We start from the raw sequence: 20,268 nt of genomic DNA on the forward strand, positions 1-20,268 counted from the left end.
GGCTTTGGAGCCTGTCCTGGAACTAGCTCTGTAGAGCAGGCTGGTCTCGAACTCACAGAGATCCACCTGCCTCTGCCTCCCGAGTGCTGGGATTAAAGGCGTGCGCCATGATAAAACTTTTGAGGACTAGAAATTTTCATTGCATGTTTAAGTGAATGGTATTAGGTAAAATATCTTGAGTAAGAATATAACATCATAGACAGTATGTTGTAACAAAAATAATGTCAAGTTTGTATCAAAAGGAAGCATCCATATCTATATCAATGTAAAATGTATAAATAAGTAGTTACTTTTAAAATCAGGAAAATTTTTCACTTCTCTTAATATCTATTTTTGTGTCTATTGTACATGTCATGGAATATGTATGTCTGTATATGTCTATATAAGTAATGTTTAAGTTTTCCACGATGAACAATGTATTTTCCTGCAGTAATTTTTAAATTTCCAGGAAGAAGATGGGGCCCCACAACAAGTCAAATTGCTTGATATCATTACATCAGGATGATAAAAGCACTACCATAAGATCTGTTTTGAGTACCAGATGCTCAAGATGGTTCCATCTTATCTGAAATGGTACCCTTTTTACAATGTTGTGGATTGACCTTCTTATAGGAAGCTCAGAAAAACCTTACCAAATAGTCAGACTATTTGCAATTATACCAGACAGTAATCTTGGAACTTAACCATCATTTTACTTTCACAGGATCCTAAAGAAAGAACATCGCCCCCATGACAGCTAGAAGTAATTCTAAAAGACTTCCTCTCCTCTCCCAACAAAGTTTGTCCACAGGGTTAGGGACATCATTTAGGGGTTGGTTATAATTGGTATAGGATTTTGGGTTGGAGGGGAAATTTTATTTTTTTGGTTTTTCAAAACAGGGATTCTCTGTGATTTTGGAGCCTGTCCTGGAACTAGCTCTTGTAGACCAGGCTGGTCTCGAACTCACAGAGATCCGCCTGCCTCTGCATCCCGAGTGCTGGGATTAATCATTCCGGTTTTCAATGGAAACAGGGTCTTAATGGGTATTTCCACCTCTCCTAGATCTGATTGCTTAGACTTGACTGGCATTCAACTCAGACAGATATTGCCACCTCTGTTTTCTGAGTGTTGTGGTTAAAGGCACAATACTTCAATACACCCAGTTTGTCCATCTTTTCTTCCTTTCTGTAGTCAGTAGTTTTTTTGTACAATATTCTCATGCGTACAATGTACCGTTGATCTTTCCTGTTTTTCTCTCCCTATGAATAGATATTTCTCTTATAAGGTGGTACAAAGGGTACAGAAATAAAAGAATTGACTCTCCTTTTAAATTTCATTCTAAAGTGACTGTCTATGTCAAGGAATGAGAGTGGATAACACCAGCATCATACAACTGTACTTTCAAAGAAGTATGCATTCCAATGTTGCCACTATCATGCTTACATTGTACACATGTGTGGTATATTTTTGAAGGCAGTGACCTATGATGATGTGCATATCAACTTCAGTAAGGAAGAGTGGGATTTGCTGGATGCTTCCCAGAAGAATCTCTACAAAGATGTGATGCTCGAGACCTACAGGAACCTCACTACTATCGGTAAAAATAAATTTCTTTCATGTTTCAAAATATGGAGACAACTCTTCCTTGGTTTATGTTGTTGTTCTGTAATTTGATTTAGAAAGGAGAATGAGGTGAACAACACAGTCATAGTTCTTAGGATAATAAGCTAATTATTTCACAATGTTAAATAATATAACATACATATTCTGGTACTATATTTTAGGATACATTTGGGAAGACCATAACACTGAAAAACATCGTCAATGGTGTAGAAGGCATGTAAGGTAATTTTCTTATACAAGTTTATAACAATGTGCCTCTGATCATTTGTAATGTGTTATGACACATTTAAACAAAACAACAGTGTAAATAAGCACAGCTTTAAATGAATTGATGGTTAATAAATTCTCACAAATCCATATAGCTCAATTTCCTGTATATGAATTGCATTTGCAAGGCATTCATTTAAGAAAAATTCTGGGAAGCAATGACTAAACAGATATTAGCATTAAACATGAGAGCTAGATTATACATCTGCCAGTCCATTTGTTTCTTGTTACTCATGACAGAAAATGTATACACATTTCAGTGATGATGAATATAGCTGCAAACCTTTCTACTAAATCAATAGCCCATGGTAAGTAAGTCTTGTATTACTCATATAGTTTTTGTGACTGTGTTAAGTTTAATGAAAGCAGCTGTTGGAGTCAAGGATCAAGGGGCAGGTGTTGTGGAGAAACCTTAATACCTATACCACAAGTCTCTGAGGAACAGAAAGTCAAACTGTGAGGATTCAATGTGGAAATCTTTTATTGATTATTCTTCCTTTCCTATATATATCATATGTTACTTTTGACACAAAAGTATGAGCATAGGGATATGCAAAGATTTAGCATACCTCTCCTTAAGAACAATTAAGAAGATAAAATGTAGTTCCTATGTAGAGTATACTTGTTGAATTTGATACAAGAATACAAAGTTAATTCATTTTCTACCATCATTGTTAATACTTAAACATACATTATGAAAAAACCACGATGAGTTCTAGGTCTGTGCAAATACTTTTAGGTGTCTTAGTTCACTTAGCAAATGTATAATGATTTACGATATAGTAAAATTTATAAATGTAGTAAAGTTGGTAAAGCACTCAGTGTATGCAGTTCTATTCAAAAATGTAAAAAATTTAATAGAAAAATATAGGTATAGATGAAAAGGTAAACCATGGCACAAAGGAAATTATCATCACAAATATTTTTTGAGATGCAAAATGACCCCTAATGGGTGAACAAAACATGATTTAAAACAAAGATATAGAACCATAATGTTTGATTCCTTTTTACAATTGGAAAAAATATGAAGTTAATTCCTATAGATATGAGGTGTCACAGTCCATTGAATGTGGTGAAACTTTTACATGCGTAAATTATCCTTGCAGGATTGAAAGAAATCAAACTGGAGCGGCGTTTTCCGTATATTCTCACTGTGCTAAAGCCTTGTGTTATAACACTCATCTTCTAAGGAATGAAAAAACACATACCGGTGAAAAATGCTCGAAAATTAAGCAATGTGATAAAACCTTTCTTCCTCACAATCATCTTCAAAGGCATAAAAGAACACATACTGGAGAGAAACCCTATGAATATAATCAGTGTGGTAAAGACTTTACTCAATACAGTGTTCTTCAAACTCATAAAGGAACACATACTGGAGAGAAACCCTATGAATGTAATCAGTGTGCTAAGGCCTTTGCTGAGAACAGTGCTCTTCAAAAACATAAAAGAACACATACTGGAGAGAAACCCTATGAATATAATCAGTGTGGTAAGGCCTTTGCACATCATAGTCATCTTCAATTGCATAAGAGAAAACATACTGGAGAGAAACCCCATGAATGTAATCAGTGTTATAAGGCCTTTGCACAACGTAGTCATCTTCAAGTGCATAAAAGAACACATACTGGAGAGAAAACCCATGAATGTAATCAGTTTGGTAAGGCCTTTGAACATCATAGTCATCTTCAATTGCATAAGAGAACACATACTGGAGAGAAACCCTATGAATGTAATCAGTGTGGTAAGGCCTTTGCACGTCATAGTTCCCTTAAATTGCATAAAAGAACACATACTGGAGAGAAAACCCATGAATGTAGTCAGTGCAGTAAGGCATTTACACGTCATAGTTCCCTTCAATTGCATAAAAGAACACATACTGGAGAGAAACCCTATGAATGTAATCAGTGTGGTAAGGCCTTTGCACATTATAGTCATCTTCAATTGCATAAAAGAACACATACTGGAGAGAAACCCTATGAATGTAATCAGTGTGGTAAGGCCTTTGCAAGTCATAGTCATCTTCAAGTGCATAAAAGAACACATACTGGGGAGAAACCCTATGAATGTAATCACTGTGCTAAGGCCTTTGCTGAGAACAGTGCTCTTCAAAAACATAAAAGAACACATACTGGAGAGAAACCATATGAATGTAATCAGTGTGGTAAGGCCTTTGCACGTCATAGTTCCCTTAAATTGCATAAAAGAACACATACTGGAGAGAAACCCTATGAATGTAATCAGTGTGCTAAGGCCTTTGCAAGTCATAGTCATCTTCAATTGCATAAAAGAACACATACTGGAGAGAAACCCTATGAATGTAATCAGTGTGGTAAGGCCTTTGCACAACGTAGTCATCTTCAAGTGCATAAAAGAACACATACTGGAGAGAAACCCTATGAATGTAATCAGTGTGGTAAGGCCTTTGCACAACGTAGTCATCTTCAAGTGCATAAAAGAACACATACTGGAGAGAAACCCTATGAATGTAATCAGTGTTCTAAGGCCTTTACTGACAACAGTGCTTTTCAAAAACATAAAAGAACACATACTGGAGAGAAACCCTATAAATGTAATCATTGTGGTAAGGCCTTTGCACATTATAGTCATCTTCAATTGCATAAAAGAACACATACTGGAGAGAAACCCTATGAATGTAATCAGTGTGGTAAGGCCTTTGCAAGTCATAGTCATCTTCAAGTGCATAAAAGAACACATACTGGAGAGAAACCCTATGAATGTAATCAGTGTGGTAAGGTCTTTGAATATGAAAACAGTCTTCACATTCATAAAAGAATGCATGCTAGAAAGAAACCTTAGGAGTGAAATCAGTGTGGTAAGGCCTTTACAGAACAGAACTCCTGTACTCTTGAAAGGCATAATATAGCACCTACTGTAGAGATATTAATGAATGGAATTTGTGGTAGGTGGAGGAAGGTCATTGGTTAATCAAGAAACTGCCTTGGCCCATTTGATAGGCCAGCCCTTAGGTGGCTGAAGTAGACAGAACAGAATGCCGGGAGGGAGAGGGAAGTGAAGCAGATGTCATTTCCTCTCCTGTCCGGGGGGGGGGGGAAATGCGATGCAGCCTGCCACCAGGGCAGACATGCTGAATCTTTCCCGGTAAGCGCACCTCTTGGTGCTACACAGATTAGAAATGGGCTAAATTAATATGTGAGAATTAGCCTAGAAGAGGGTAGATATAATGGGCCAAGCAGTGTTTTAATTTATCTCTGAGAGTTCAAGGACAGCCTGGTCTACAGAGTTATTCCAGGACAAAGATATACAGAGAATATAAAATAAAAGTAAAAATAAACGAAATAGAGGTTAAAGTAAAACCGCACAAAGATAGAAAATACACAGAGAATCTTGATACTGTATGCTATTGTCTTCTCTGAATTGATTTAATGGTGAGGAAAGAGCAACATCTGCTAAAAGATATTTGTTTATAAATGCTGCTGAACTAATCCAAGAAAGATATTTTGAAAATACCTTGACTTCAGAATTTGGATCTAAGGATATAATACTTTGGAAAAGAGATTCTTCTTTTGTTTTCACAGGATAAGACCCTATGGATTGCTTCTATTGTAATATGGTAAAATAGACCACGCCCTCCTGAAATGTTGCTGTGAACACCTTCAGAAAATTACTTATCTGCTAACTGAGACAAATCTAGCACACAGGTTATACCCTCAAAGACCTGATTAACAGCGCCCCTATACAGCAGGAAGCAGTTTGGAGAGAAATAACTACGTCCATCTTCCCAAATATTGTTTATAAATGTTCTTTTACATTTAAAGGGTGATATAATATAGATATAAATAATTTGTTTTTTTAATATTTATTTATTTATTTATTATGTATACAATATTCTGTCTGTGTGTATGCCTGCAGGCCAATCTACCTCCCTCCCTCTCCCTGCTTGAGAGAGTTATTTCCAGGTTCTAGTTATTACAAACAGTGCTGCTATAAACATAGTCGAACAAATGCTTTTGTAGCATGATTGGGCATCTCTTGGATATATTCCCAAGAGTGGTATTGCTGGATCCTGAGGTAGGTTGATTCTGAATTTCCTGAGAAACCACCACACTGATTTCCAAAACGGTTGCACAAGTTTGCATTCCCACCAGCAGTGGATGAGTGAGCGTTCCCCTTACTCCACATCCTTTCAAGCAAAGGCTATCATTGGTGTTTTTTATTTTAGCCATTCTGACAGGTGTAAGATGGTATCTCAACGTTGTTTTGATTTGCATTTCCGTGATCACTAAGGAAGTTGAACATGACCTTAAGTGTCTTTTGGCCATTTGAACTTCTTCTGTTGAGAATTCTCTGTTCAGTTCAGCTCCCCATCCATTTTTAAATTGGGTTAATTAGAATTTTAGTGTCTAGTTTTTTTTTTTTGTTTTTTGTTTTGTTTTGTTTTTCGAGACAGGGTTTCTCTGTGGCTTTGGAGACTGTCTTGGAACTAGCTCTGTAGACCAGGCTGGTCTTGAACTCACAGAGATCCGCCTGCCTCTGCCTCCCGAGTGCTGGGATTAAAGGCATATGCCACCATCGCCCGGCTAGTGTCTAGTTTCTTGAGTTCATTATATATTTTGGAGATAAGTCTTTGTCTGATGAACATCTTCTCCCATTCAGTAGGATGACTTTTTGTCTTAATGAGAGTATCATCTGCTTTACAGAAGCTTCTCAGTTTCTGGAGGTTCCATTTATTCATTGTTGCTCTCATTGTCTGTGCTACTGGGGGTTCTAATATTTTTATGACCAGATGATATTTTTAGGAATGTATTTTTTATTGATTTTTTTGGCTTCTACATTGCTCTTTACTCCCCTTCCTGTCTTTTCCCTACTCCCTTTAACACTCCCCCATTGTCCCTATGCTGCCAATTTATTTATTTATTTATTTATTTATTTATTTATTTTTTAAATTTTTTTTTTACTTTTTTTTATTTAACTTTATTATATTCGTTTGTGTGAAGGTGTCAGATCTCATGGAACTGCATTTTCAGACAGTTGTGAGCTGCCATGTGGGTGCTGGGAATCGAACCCGGGTCCTCTGGAAGAGCAGTCAGTGCTCTCAACCGCTGAGCCATATCTCCAGCCCCCTATGCTGCCAATTTAGTCAGGAGATCCTTTCTTTCTCTACATCCCATGTACATTATATCTATGTAAGTCCCTTCTAATGTCCTCATTGTTGTCTAAGTTCTCTGGGATTGTGGTTTGTAGGCTAGCTTTCTTTGCTTTACGTTTAAAAACCACCGATGAGTGAGGATATGTGTCAGTTTTCTTTCTGTGTCTTGGTTACCTCACTCAAAATAATGTTTTCTAGCTATATCCATTTTCCTGCAATATTCAACCTGCCATTATTTTTTTTGCTGTGTAGTACTCCATTTTGTAAATGTACCACATTTTCCTTATCAATTCTTCGCTCAAAGAACATTTAGGTTGTTTCCAGGTTCTGGCTATGACAAACAAAGCTGCTATGAACATAGTTGAGCACATGTCCTTGTGCATTTTTGAGCATCCTTTGTTTATATACCCAAAAGTGGTATTATTGGGTCTTGAGGAAAGTTGTTTCCTAATTTTCTGTGAAATTGCAACACTGATATCCAAAGAGGTGGTACCCCTTGAATTCCCACCAGCAATGCAGAAGTGTTTCCTTTTCCCCACAATCTCTCCAGCATAAGTTGTGATCAGTGTTTCTGATCTTGGCCATTCTTACAGGTGTAAGACAGAATCTCAGAGTTGTTTTGCAATTCTCTGATGTCTAAAGATGTTGAACATTTCCTTAAGTATCTTTCAGCCCTTTTAGATTCCTCTGTTGAGAGTTCTCTATTTGGGTCTGTGCTCCATTTTTTAAAATTAGATTATTTGTTTTTTTGATGACCAATTTCTTGAGTTCTTTGTCTACTTTGGAGATCAGACCTGTGATGTGAGGTTTGTGATGATCTTTATCCATTCTGTAGACTGTTGTTTTGTCCTGTTGACCATCTCCTTTGCTTTACAGAAGATTTTCAGTTTCAGGAGGTCTAATTTATTAATTGTTTCTTTCAGTGTCTGTGATGCTGGGATTATATTTAGGAAGTGGCCTCCTGTGTCCTTGTGTTTATGTGTACTTCCCACTTTCTCTTCTATAAATTTCAATGAGGCTGGCTCCATGTTGAGGTCTTTGATCCATTTGGAGTTGAGTTTTGTGCATGGTTATAGATATGGGTCTATTTTTATTCTTCTACATGTTGATATCCAGTCATTCCAGCATCATTTGTTAAATATGCTTTCTTTTTTCCATTTGATATTTTTTGCTTTGTCAGAAATTAGGTGTTCAAAGGTGTATGGATTATTATCTGGTTCTTTGATTTGGTTCATTCATCTGCTGTCTGTTCTTTTGCCAATACCAGGCTGTTTTCAGTATTGTAGCTCTGTAGTAAAGTTTGAAGTCAGGAATTGTGATGCCTTCCCAAGTTCTTTTTTTTTTGTTAAATTATTTATTATGTTAACACATGTTCTGTCTGCATGTACACCTACAGGCCAGAAGAGGGCACCAGATCTCATTTCATATGGTTGTGAGCCACCAAGTGGTTGCTGGGAATTGAACTCAGGACCTCTGGAAGAGCAGTCAGTGCTCTTAACCTCTGAGCCATCACTCCAGGCCTAAGTTCTTTTATTGTACAGGATTGTTTTGTCTATCCTGGGATATTTTCTTTTCCATATGAAGTTGAGTACTGTTCTTTCAAGGTCTGTGAAGAATTTTTCTGGGATTTTGATGGGCAGTGCATTGAATCTCTAGAGTGCTTTTGTAGTAAGATTGCCTTTTTACTATGTTTATTCTGCCTAGCAAAAAGTATTGGAGATCTTTCCACTTTCTGTTTTCTTCTTAATTTCTTTCTTCAAAGATTCAAAGTTCTTGTTATACAAGCCTTCCACTTGTTTGGTTAGAGTTACTTTGAAATATTTTATGCTACTTTTGGTTATTGTGAAGGGTGTTGTTTCTCTGATTTCTTTTCCAGCCCTTTTATTATCTTTGTATAGGAGGGATATTGTTTTTTTTCTGATCCAGAATTGTGCTACATTACTGAAAGTGTTTATGAGTTTTACAAGTTCCTTGGTAGAATTTTGGGATCGCTTATGTAAACTATCATGCCATCAACAAACAGTGAGCATTTGGCTTTTTCTTTTCTGATTTGTAGTCTCTTGATCTCCTTTTGATGTCTTATTGCCCTACCAAGGGCCTCAAGACCTATATTGAATAGATTTGAAGAGAGTGGACAATCTTGTCTTGTTCTTGATTTCAGTGGAATAGCTGGGTGTTTCTCTACAGTTAGTTTGATGTTGGCTGTTGGCTTGCTGAGTATTGCATTTATTTTTTTTTTAAATATTTATTTATTTATTATGTATACAATATTCTGTCTGTGTGTACATCTGCAGGCCAGAAGAGGGCACCAGATCTCATTACAGATGTCCGTGAGCCACCATGTGGTTGCTGGGAATTGAACTCAGGACCTTTGGAAGAGCAGGCAATGCTCTTAACCACTGAGCCATCTCTCCAGCCCCCGAGTATTGCATTTATTATGTTTAGGTATATTCCTTTTATCATGAAGGGATGTTGTATTTTATCTAATGCTTTTTCGTTATCTAATGAGATGATCATGTGTTTTTTATTTTTCAGTTTGTTTATATGGTGGATTATGCTGACTGATTTTTGTATGTTGAACCATTCTTGCATCTCTTGGATGTAGCCAACTTGATCATGGTGGACGAATGATCTGATGTGTTCATGGAAATGATTTGCCAGTATTTTTTTTTTTTTGTATTTTTGTATTTTGCTCATGAGTTAGATTGGTCTGTAATTTTCTTTATAATGTTTTTCTGTGGTTTGAGTATCAGGGTAATTGTAGCCTCAAAAAAGGGGTTTGCCATTGTTCCTTCTGTTTCTATCATGTGAATAACTCGAGGAGTATTGGTATTAGTTCTTCTTTGAAAGTCTTGTATAATTCTGAGCTGAAACCATCTGGTCCTGGGCTTTTTTTGGTTGGGAGTCTTTTGGTGGCTGTTTCTATTTATTCAGCAGTTATAGGTGTGTTTAATTTGTTTATCTGATCTTGATTTAATTTTGGTAAGTGATATTTATCCAGAAAGTTGTCTATTTCTTTAAGTTTTCCAATTTTGTGGAGTTTTTAAATATGACCTGATGATTCTTTGTATTTCCTCCATGTCTGTTGTTATGCCCCCCTTTTCATTTCTGATTTTATTCATTTGCATATTTTCTCTCTGCCTTTTGCTTAATTTGGATAAAGTTTTGTCTATTTTGCTGATTTTCTATAAGAACCTATTCTTTGTTTCAGTGATTCTTTGTATTGTTTTTTTCTGTTTCTATTTTGTTGATTTCAGCTCTTAATTTGATTTTTCCTGGTGTCTTGAATCTTTGGTGAATTTACTACTTTTTGTTCAAAAGTTTTCAAAGGTTTTAATTCACTAATGTGGGATTTTTCTGTCTTCTATATGTAGGCATTTAGTGCTATGAACTTTTCTCTTAACAATACTTTCATTGTGTCCCATAAATTTGGATATGTTGTGTGGTCATTTTCATTGAATTTTACAGATTCTTTAATTTCTTCTTTTTTTTTTCCTTTACCCAATGATGATTCAGGTTAGCATTGTTTAATTTCCATGTTTGTGGATTTGATGAAATTAGTATTGCTGTTTACTTCTAGTTTTTAATCATGATGATCTGATAAAATACATAGGGGTATTCCGATTTTTTTTTGTATTTGTTGAGGTTTGTTTTGTTACTGAGTATGTGGTTGATTTTTGAGTAAGTTCCATCAGGTATGGAGAAGAATATATATTGTTTTCTGTTCGAAAGGAATATTCTATAAAACTCTTAAGTACATTTGAGTCATAACATCTGTTAGATACCTTATTTCTCTGTTAATTTTTTGTCTGAATGACCTATCCAGTGGTGAGAGGGGAACATTGAAGTTTACACTATTAGTATGTGGGGTTTTATGTATGTTAAAGTCCAGATAGTCAACCATAGATATCTTGTCTGGCTCAACCGCCCTTGTCCTAAGTTGACCAATGCCCTTATCTCTAAATTGAACTCCCCTGTCCTAGCTTTCAGTTATGTTGCTCAAAAATTCAAGCCATGTAAATTGCGTTATTGCTGCTGCTAACTTAATGCTGCTAGGTGGGGGTCTTTCATAAGTTGGGCACCTGTGCTGACTATAGGCATCCTGTTTCCCTAAGCAAACGGGATGTTCTCATGAGAGCAGGCCAGCTGCGGGTTCTGGGAGGGGGTACCAGAGGGTCTTTCATTTCCCCCTTTTTCTTTTTCATAGATTTAATCATAAATCCATATGTTCAAAAACCTCTACGTGATTCTGCTTTAATATCTGATATTGCTGGGAGAGTACCATGGTTTGGATAACTGAAAGTCTGTCATTTATAAATTGCACCAGGCGATTTAAAATGGAAGAGTCGATTGTAAAGATAAGAAGTAAAATAAATAGGGGCCCAGCTATAGTGGAAATTAAGGTTTTTTAACCATGGCGATTTATTAAACCATCCTTTAAACTATCCTTGTTGAGAAGATAGTAGAACATCTCTAGGGTGTGCAGAATATCTCTTAGCAAAGTTATCTGAATGAGGCTTGAAAGTAACTACATGATAGACATTGTGAACCACTGTATACCAGAGAATAGCACCCAACACTCTGGCAATAATAGTCTATTGACTACAAAGAGCTTAACTCAGCCTTAAGAAACACATGGATGCCTTCTCATAAGAGACAAGTTCCAGTATTATGAAGACAAATCTCTTTTACTGTAGACACCGGGAGTGTTGATCCTCAACTCCAGAGAATGTGCGGGAGAGGTCAGTTTCGGTCCAGCTGGCAACACATGGCATTTACGGGTTTCCATTGCATCCTGTAACATCAGCTTTATCCAAATGTACAGGGTTGTGTCCATTGTGAGAACTTTAACAAACAATGAGAGAAAATGCAATACAGGATGACAAATGTTCAAAATAAACAAAAAGCCCTAAAGCCAGAGGACAGCCAATGAGGACATAAATACCCAGGCTTTAGGAAAAAAAAACCTGTCAAGAGATAAGGAGGCTTTAGGTGTGTTTGCTTCTCTCTGCAGTTATCTGCACAAAACGGTCTGATCTGGAAAAGTCTCAAACTGTACAAAATAATTCCTGTCAATAGGTCCCAGACACACAGAGGAGGAACAGAACAGAATTGCCTTTTGCTTCCGCTGTCTGATATTGTGCTTTAAAAGACATTAAAAAAAATGAGCAGAGCCCTGTGGGTTTCTGACTTTAGGAAAGAAGAGCCTTAAAGGTGATGTAAGCCCATCTTATAGCAGATGTGTCTGCCCTGTGCAAGCCTTGAGCTCAGGATTTCATCATCGATGTCAGCCATTGTCAGCAGATACATGAGCAGCAGCTAACTAGCCAGGCAACAGAACTAGTGGCAACGATGCCGGGGTGTTTTGAACCCAGAACAGGACAGGAGGGAGGGAGGTCTGTCCAGTCATTTTTGCTGGTCTCCAGGGCCAATTATGTCAATTTGTTCTTTTAGAATTTTATTTATCCTATCTATCTGACCTGAGCTTTGGGGTTGGTAAGCTTAATTTCCAATTGATCCCCAATATCTTGGCCAGACCCTAACTTACCTGGGCAACAAAGGCAGGTCTATTATGGGACACGATCATCTTGGGCATCCCCAACCTTAGGATGATTTTTTTTATGATCTTCTTAGCCATTATATTGGGTGTCTCAATCTTGGTCAATGTATGATGGCTATCTTCTTTGGCAAATGTGTGGCCTCCTGGAGGCTCAAAATTTCTGCAGATGTATATTGCTTTGTGTATATAGGTGAGGGTAAAAGCATACCTGCTGTTAGTATAGACGTTCCCTCTGCCATCTGTAGAGCTTGTATCAAAGCCACAAGTTCAGCGTTCTGGTCGGGCCGCCATCCCTGAAGGGAGGGTACTGGCCTAGATCATTTCCTTCCTGTCCAACAATGCTGCCCCTGTCTTCTGCTTACCTTCAGTCTTGTGTGTCTGCTCAGCTTGGACCACCAGCCTTGTGCCCCAGGCAAGCTTCACCCTCATTTTCGGCTCTGCCTGGCACAGCTTAGTCTGCCATTTTGCCATTCACCTGTCCTTTATGCAGATGCTGGCAGGATCCATAGTCCATCGACGTCAGCCCAGCACAGGAGCAGTAGTCTGGCACAGGAGGGCATCTGTGGTAGCATTGTTACTGCTGTATCGCGGTCTGACATGTGTGAGGGGAGCAAGACTGTAGAGTGAGCAGTCAGGGCTCATGCAGGCTTTAGAGCAAGCACAGCATCAAGGCAGTTGCTAGGAGGTGAGGATTTCTTCAGCGGTGATGGCAGGGAGAGGTGGTCATCCTGGTGAGGAGGGCGTGGTAGAAGCAGAGGCAGACAAGCAGCCTGCGTCTCCTGCAGAACTGAAAACAGCATCGAAAGCAAAAGTCCCTCGTTTGGTCAACAAAAGGCTTTGGTCATACATTCACAAGTGACCAGGGAGGAACAAGTCATTTATTTGTCTTTTTACTCAGTTCCAGTGTCCCTCTTTATTTGTCTTTGATCTTCTGTTGCCCAGGCTCCTTATCTGTCTGAGTCCTGTCTTTCTTTCTCTGTCCCTTATTTAACATTTTTTCCTCCAAATTTTACTAAGTACAATCTTTTAACCCATCTACTTGCTGTATCTTTTTTTATATCTGATGTTGCCTGTCCTATGTAGGCCATGGCTACTGCTGTCTGCTGACCTTCAGAGGTTGGGTAAAATGCCTGTAAACTTTATTAATCATTTAAGGAACACAGATTTTAACTGGCCCCTGGAGAACCTCTCTTACCTTGGCCAAATTAGTGGGGTGCCTTGCAGCCCCCCCCTGAGATTTGCCATGAGCCCAACATTTTGACTGTCAGTTTCTCCCTTTAAGAATTAATTAGACATTATCATGTAGAAGAATGAAAATAGTTCCATATTCATCTCTATGTACAAAACTGAAATCCAAACAAATTAAAGACATTAGCATAAGGGCAACAATATAAATTGAATTTTGAACATAGCCTCAGTAGCGAGCAGGGCAGTTCAGCAGCACAGCCTAGAGAAGTGAAGGAGGGGCAGGCTGTCAGTGTTCCTTTTGGATTTTCACAGAGTTAGGGTCAAAGAGATGGTTACTTACTGCCCATGGTACCAGATTTAGATTCAAGTACAAACAGATGTACAAAACAAAGAACATATTAAGCACAAAAATACACAGACAATACAGATGTGTGGCGCGGCTTCGGCGTAAAACCAAAAGCAAGTGTTCAGACGATGACAGCGAGAGTCCGGATCTCTCGTCTCCCAGAAGAATCACATACCCTTCAGACAGCGGGGGTGCCCCCCCCCAAACAGTTCCTATCTTGGTAGGATTCATAGAATATGGACGGGCCACAAATTTGGCCCCAGACACTTCTGGGATGTCTCCCAGAGTTGCAGTCGGGAGTACGAGCTCGTCAGCTCCTCCGCAAACTTGCCAAATACAGATTCTAGCTAGCTAACTAGTACAGATACGGTCGCAGGCGCAAACACAGAAACACAGAAGCACAGATATTCACAGAGAACGATTGCTGGCCAGCTTACCTCCCTTTGGTGGGTCAATGATCCCTGGGCGGGGGTCTCCTATTCCCGGCCAATGCACCAAGATGAAAGACCCCCAAGGTGGGCTGCCTTTCAGTCTGGGGAGACCCTCCCAAGGAGCAGCGAGGCCACTTGTGTGGATGCAAACAGCAAGAGGTTTATTAAGTAAACACAGGTACCTGCGGGCAGCAAGTCTTTCGGAGGACTTGCGCGCCTTCAGGTTGGAGCAGTGGGTTTTTTATAGGGTAGGGAAGCAGAAGCGCGATTACAGAAGCGAGAGGCATAGTTACATGGTTCTGATTGGGCAATTTGAATAAGGCTTGGGTTCAAACTGAGTACAGTTCTGTGGTTTCCAAGAAATCAGATATGCATGCTGACTCAGCCCATCTAGGGTACAAACTGTTCTTATGGACCCCAAGTCCCCTGCTGGCAGTCCAGATGGTCGACCATAGATATCTTGTCTGGCTCAACGGCCCTTGCCCCTAACTTGACCAACGCCCTTATCTCTAAATTGAACTCCCCTGTCCTAGCTTTCAGTTATGTTGCTCAAAAATTCAAGCCTTGTAAAATAGCGTTATTGCTGCTGCTAACTTAATGCTGCTAGGTGGGGGTCTTTCATAAGTTGGGCACCTGTGCTGACTATAGGCATCCTGTTTCCCTAAGCAAACGGGATGTTCTCATGAGAGCAGGCCAGCTGCGGATTCTGGGAGGGGGTGTCCAGTGGGTCTTTCAGTCAAATGGAAGAATCTATCAGATGGCACCTCCATGGTCCAGATCCTGTACTGGTGTGGGGAAGAGGGGCTGTTTGTGTTTTCCCACAGGATGCAGACAATCCAATATGGGTACCTGAGCAGCTGCTGCATGCTGTGGATTTTCCTGTCCAGAAGCCTGAAGACAGGACAGAGCCGAGAGATCAAAGAGATTTTGGCTTGTCAACTGAAGAGTTTCTGGTTTCCCGAGGAGCTGGCTGCGGTGGTCTGAGTGCCAAGGATTGTTCCTCTACTCGTCTACCCATCTACCCATCCCATGATATCGGCAGCCACAGCTGTTGCTGCCACAGCAGCTAAAGCTGCTGGATTTTTTAGTCAGTCAGTTGCTTCCTGCTAGCACAAAGGATACCTTCTCAGGGCAGGTTGCAAATGCCATAGCCATTCAAATTGAGCTAAATTTACAAATGAATATTGCAGTTAATTTTGCTCTTGGTTGTGGTTAAAGACCACTGCTAGAGGTTACAGTAATAAGCTTATTGCTGTTATTCATGGACCCTGAGGTGTACAATTTACAAATTGGCCTTTAAAAATATTCTAGTTAGCTATACCAGGGTTATTTTCACCAGCACTGAGATCTTACTTAAAGGGCTCCAATTTGGGCAAAATTATTAAGAATTGAGCAGGCACAGTCTCCTTAAGGGATGCTTACATGTGCTGGAGCATCATCTTCATGGTTGTGATGCCAGAGCCAAAGGCAAGCTCAGGTCAATGTTGCCACGTGGCAAGTCCTCTTAGCTATTGCCCCAGAGAATCTTTCAGCACAAATCTGGCTGAACTCGGTGATGGATGACTAATGAGCCAAAGACGGGAAAGGCTTTTGGGGGGCTGCCTCAACCTAAGACAGGAAATGTGTTTTGACCTGGATGCTTTCCCATGACTGGTAAGGGGTATTGCCTGACGTCCAATGCCACCCAAGACAGGCCTAGCCATAATTTATACAAAAGGGGGACCTGTAATACCCTGGTCTCCCTTATTCCTGTGGTGCATTTGCAGGGACAGTTTATGATCAACTAACTAAGCTTCCTGTGTGTTTCTGTGCTAACCCTGCCCCATCTGGTGGTTAGCTGCAGGGCATTCACTCCATTGTTAATATGGTAATTTCCCACCTGCCTGGGGGGAAATCCTTGTGCTGCAGTTTGGTAGATAAGGACTTCCCAAAGGCTGAATAAAGTGGCATGCAGCTGATCTCCTTTTGAATGACCCTGGTCTCTCTGTGTCTTCTTTTCAACCTCCAGGCCTTTGCCCGACTAGCATTTGGTACAGTGGCGAGGGAACTGTACCGAGGGTGTAATACCAAATCGGGTGTTACACAGGCCAATTACAATACTGCTCTTTTCTGCCTCTAATCTTTACTTATAACCCTTCCTTTTCTTGAAACTCTCAGGCTGTGACCAGGCTTATAGAATCTCTTCTGGTTATTCATAACCCCACTTGGGATGATTGCCAACAGCTCTTACAGGTGCTCCTAACCACAGAGGAAAAACAATATCCCAGGAGCTGACAGCAGGCCAACCCAATCACCGGACAAGATAGAGGATGGGACTTCAATACTCCAGCTGGTAGGGAGCAGCTCCGTCTTTATTGCCAGAGTCCAATTGGCAGGTCTAAAGAAAGGGGGGGGGTTGCAAATCACCCCACTAATTTGCTAATTTGGCTAAGGTAAGAGCAATAGTACAAAGGTCTGATAGTACTCCTAGAGGATTTTTAGAAAGACTATTGGAGGGGTACAGGGTGTAAACCCCTTTTGATCCCATGGCAGCAGATTGCCAAGCCAATGCAGTGATGTCTTTTATAGGCCAGTCAGCATCAGATATTCGTAGCAAGCTGCAGAGAATGGTGGGACTGCAGAGATGCTCCCTCCAGGACTTAGTAAAGAAAAAAATTAGACAGATAAGGAGGCAACAGAAGATGACACCTGCAGAGACTGCACACCTCAGACAGAGCAGCCCCTGAGTGGTCGAATGTGGACTTCAGTGAGGAAAAATGGACTACAGGACTTTGGGCTCGAGACACTTCCCAAAGCAGCTGCTGAGCAGAAGCGGGTCGGAGAACGGCACCGAGTACAGCCGGCTACTGAAGCGATGCTCTGCCCACCTGAGAGGCCTACGCAGTATCCACAGTGACAGTACTGAAATCCCCCCCCCCCTTGTTTACACTGTACACCCTGGTGTCCAGTTCTGGGGTGTATGGGGGAAAAGGGGGGAGGAGTTCCCCCTCGCTATGTCTAAAGCATTTGCCTATGGACGAAAGGATGGCTGATTATTCCTGAGTGTCCCACACTATTATTACAAAAAGACCTGTTGGAGACTTTGACTTCCCCTACTGTTCTCCAGGGCTATAAAGAATAGCAGGCTGCTCTCTGCCTTTGCCATGCCCACCTCGCTGAGGAAGGCTTTGCAGCCACTGCAGGCTGAATCCTCCTCCCAGCTGCCTTGGTCACAGCCCAAGCCTGGGATCTCTGCTTACAGCCACCGGCCCGGCAGGTAGCAACTGACTGAAATGAGGAGGGGCTGGGAGATGCTGGAGCCCAATTCCAAATGGCCTTCCCAAGCTGCTTGCAAGTTTCACAGAGAACAACTGCTCCCAGCTCCCAGACCTCAGCTGTGGGAAGCTTGGGGTACTGCAATGCCCAAGCAGAGCCGGTTTTGGTGACGTATGCTGGTAGGATTTGCTGAAGAAGACAGGGCAGCAATGGTGAATGAGCTGAGCAGCCTACTTAAAGGGACATCGGCCGGAAGGCAGAGAAGCTTTTTCTTACCAGGACTAAGGAGATCAAAGAAGAAATCTTCTCGAGGTTTGGCCTGCTCAAGGTAATCGAGGTTGATGGTAAAACTGCCTTGTTGCTCAGAAAAGTCAGGGCATGGGGAAAATTACACTATGCATACAGACCCCAGAGTTCAGGACAGGTAAAAAGGATAAATAAAGACCCTTACCAAATTAGCCTTTGGAATCTGGCACTAGAGACTGGGTACAGCTCCTTCCCCTAGCCCTGTTCTGTGTACGAAACACACCGTCTCAGCTTGGACTAACCCCCTATGACATCCAATATCAGGGACTCCCCTCTTAGTTTCCTAAGGCCCCTCATGACCTATTTGCTCACAAACCCCAGCTGCAGGCGCGGTTGAAGGCTCTCCAGATCTCCGAGCCCAGGCATAGAGACCCCTGGCCACCCTGACACCTGGAAATCTCGCATTCATTCCAGAATTGACACCTGAGGTATATCCGGAGGGACATGAGGAAAGCTACAGCACCCCACAGCCAGAACAGCAGCTGCCCGCTCATACCTACAATCTATGCCTCCTCAATCCCTTGCTTTGATACCCCTGCCCTTACCCCTAATTTCTGTCAACTAGTGGCAGAGCTAGCCTCCTGGGATATCTGAGATTCATATCCCCCACAGCTGCCCCTGGAGGCTGGCAGACTTACCCCTGGAGAAAATATTTGGGCACAGGGGTCCAGAACATAGATACTTCCTGAAAACAATGCTCCATGTGGAGCACAGGGACCTGTGACATCAACCCCACTTGTCTCCCAGGGGCGAGCAGCGGGACTGTCTCCATGGGTGTCGGGAAGGACTTGGGGCATGAGATAGTATTTAAAACCAAGTACTATCTGACCAGAACCTGATGCTGCCGGCCAGACTAGACCCTCCCTAAAGGGGCCCTAGCTATTCCTGCTGCTGTTCGCTGGACTAAGCTATTTTCCCTGCTTCTTTGCTGGCACCTCCCACCACCAGCCCGAGCACCCGGAAATCTCACACCCGTTCGAGGTTGGCGATTCTATGTACGTTCTAAGACACCGGTCTCAGAATCTTGGACTTCGCTGGAAGGGACCCTACACCTACTGCCCTCAAAGTGGACAGTATTACAGCCTGCCTGCCTCTCACATCAAGCCTACACCTCCACAGAACGACCCAGGACTACTTAACCTGGACCCTGATTAACTTTGAGACTGGGCCACCCTTAAGGCTAGCCACTGCAGTTCATCCCCTGGATGCCTGGTTCCCCCAGCTAACTTTTGACCTGTGTGTTTTAGCAAATTACTCTTGGGAAAATACTAAGCAGACCCCAGAAACTTTTATCCTGCATACAAATATTCTGAATGATATATTTGTCTGGGGGGGGGAAGCAAACTCTGCAGTATGTGGGAGGGGGGCTAAAATATTTTATTATGCTGCCTGGGGATGTAAAACCAATGTCAATATCTCCTGGTTGAGGGTTAACAAAAAGGACTTAGTCTCTTTCACCCGTACCACACCAGAAAAAACAATCACTTTCACTGAGAAAAAAAAAAGAGCTAACCAGATAATAGGCAATACTTTATAGTTGTATGATTCAGAAAAAAAAGACATAGGGATTCTGTTCACCCTATGAGTTGTTGTAACACCTCCAATGACCATAGTACTAGGGCCCAACCCGGTATTGCCTGACCAGGGCCAGCTAGCCCCTGCCGAAGTAGCCCCCCTTGCCAGGGCCTTAGGCCCCACTCCTAATGCTAAGAACCCTTCTGCAACCCTTGCTCCACTGCTGGCAAGCTCTAATACAGGCCAGCGACTGTATAATCTGATAGTCGGAGCCTTTTCTTTGCTAAATAGTACTGACCCCAGCTTGACACAATCTTGCTGGCTATGCTTGTAAGCAGGACCTCCCTATTATGAGGGAATAGCCTCATCTGGCAGTTTCAACAATATCACCTCTCATACGTCCTATAATTGGGAACAAACCTAACTCTCCCAAGTCCCAGGACAACAGACCTGGTGCCTTCTATTGATCTATGATGGGCCTACAACACTGGTTTGTTAATCTCTGTGTATAGATCCAATTGGTCCTCCAAATTTACTAATATCTCAAGATTGAGATATTTGACCAAATAAGAGGAGGGAATGTAAGACTTTAAGACAATCCTGAAGCCATTTTTGACAATTCTGAATCCTCTCAGCCGCTGTGCCATAGTGCTTCCCCTCCTCCCC

At 41.2% G+C, this 20,268-nt stretch overlaps 1 protein-coding gene across 1 annotated transcript; it reads left to right on the forward strand.

The window, feature by feature from the left end:
- The first annotated feature begins 1,432 nt into the window (after nucleotides 1–1,432).
- Nucleotides 1,433–19,242, forward strand: LOC142840048 (uncharacterized). Its single transcript, XM_075956529.1, has 6 exons — nucleotides 1,433–1,577; nucleotides 1,765–1,825; nucleotides 3,145–4,622; nucleotides 17,190–17,409; nucleotides 17,633–17,782; nucleotides 18,996–19,242. The coding sequence occupies exons 1-6, from the start codon at nucleotides 1,433–1,435 to the stop codon at nucleotides 19,240–19,242; spliced, it is 2,301 nt and encodes a 766-aa protein (XP_075812644.1).
- The last annotated feature ends 1,026 nt before the right edge of the window (nucleotides 19,243–20,268 follow it).

Source organism: Microtus pennsylvanicus, chromosome 22, assembly GCF_037038515.1.
Source record: "Microtus pennsylvanicus isolate mMicPen1 chromosome 22, mMicPen1.hap1, whole genome shotgun sequence".
NCBI lineage: Eukaryota > Metazoa > Chordata > Mammalia > Rodentia > Cricetidae > Microtus > Microtus pennsylvanicus.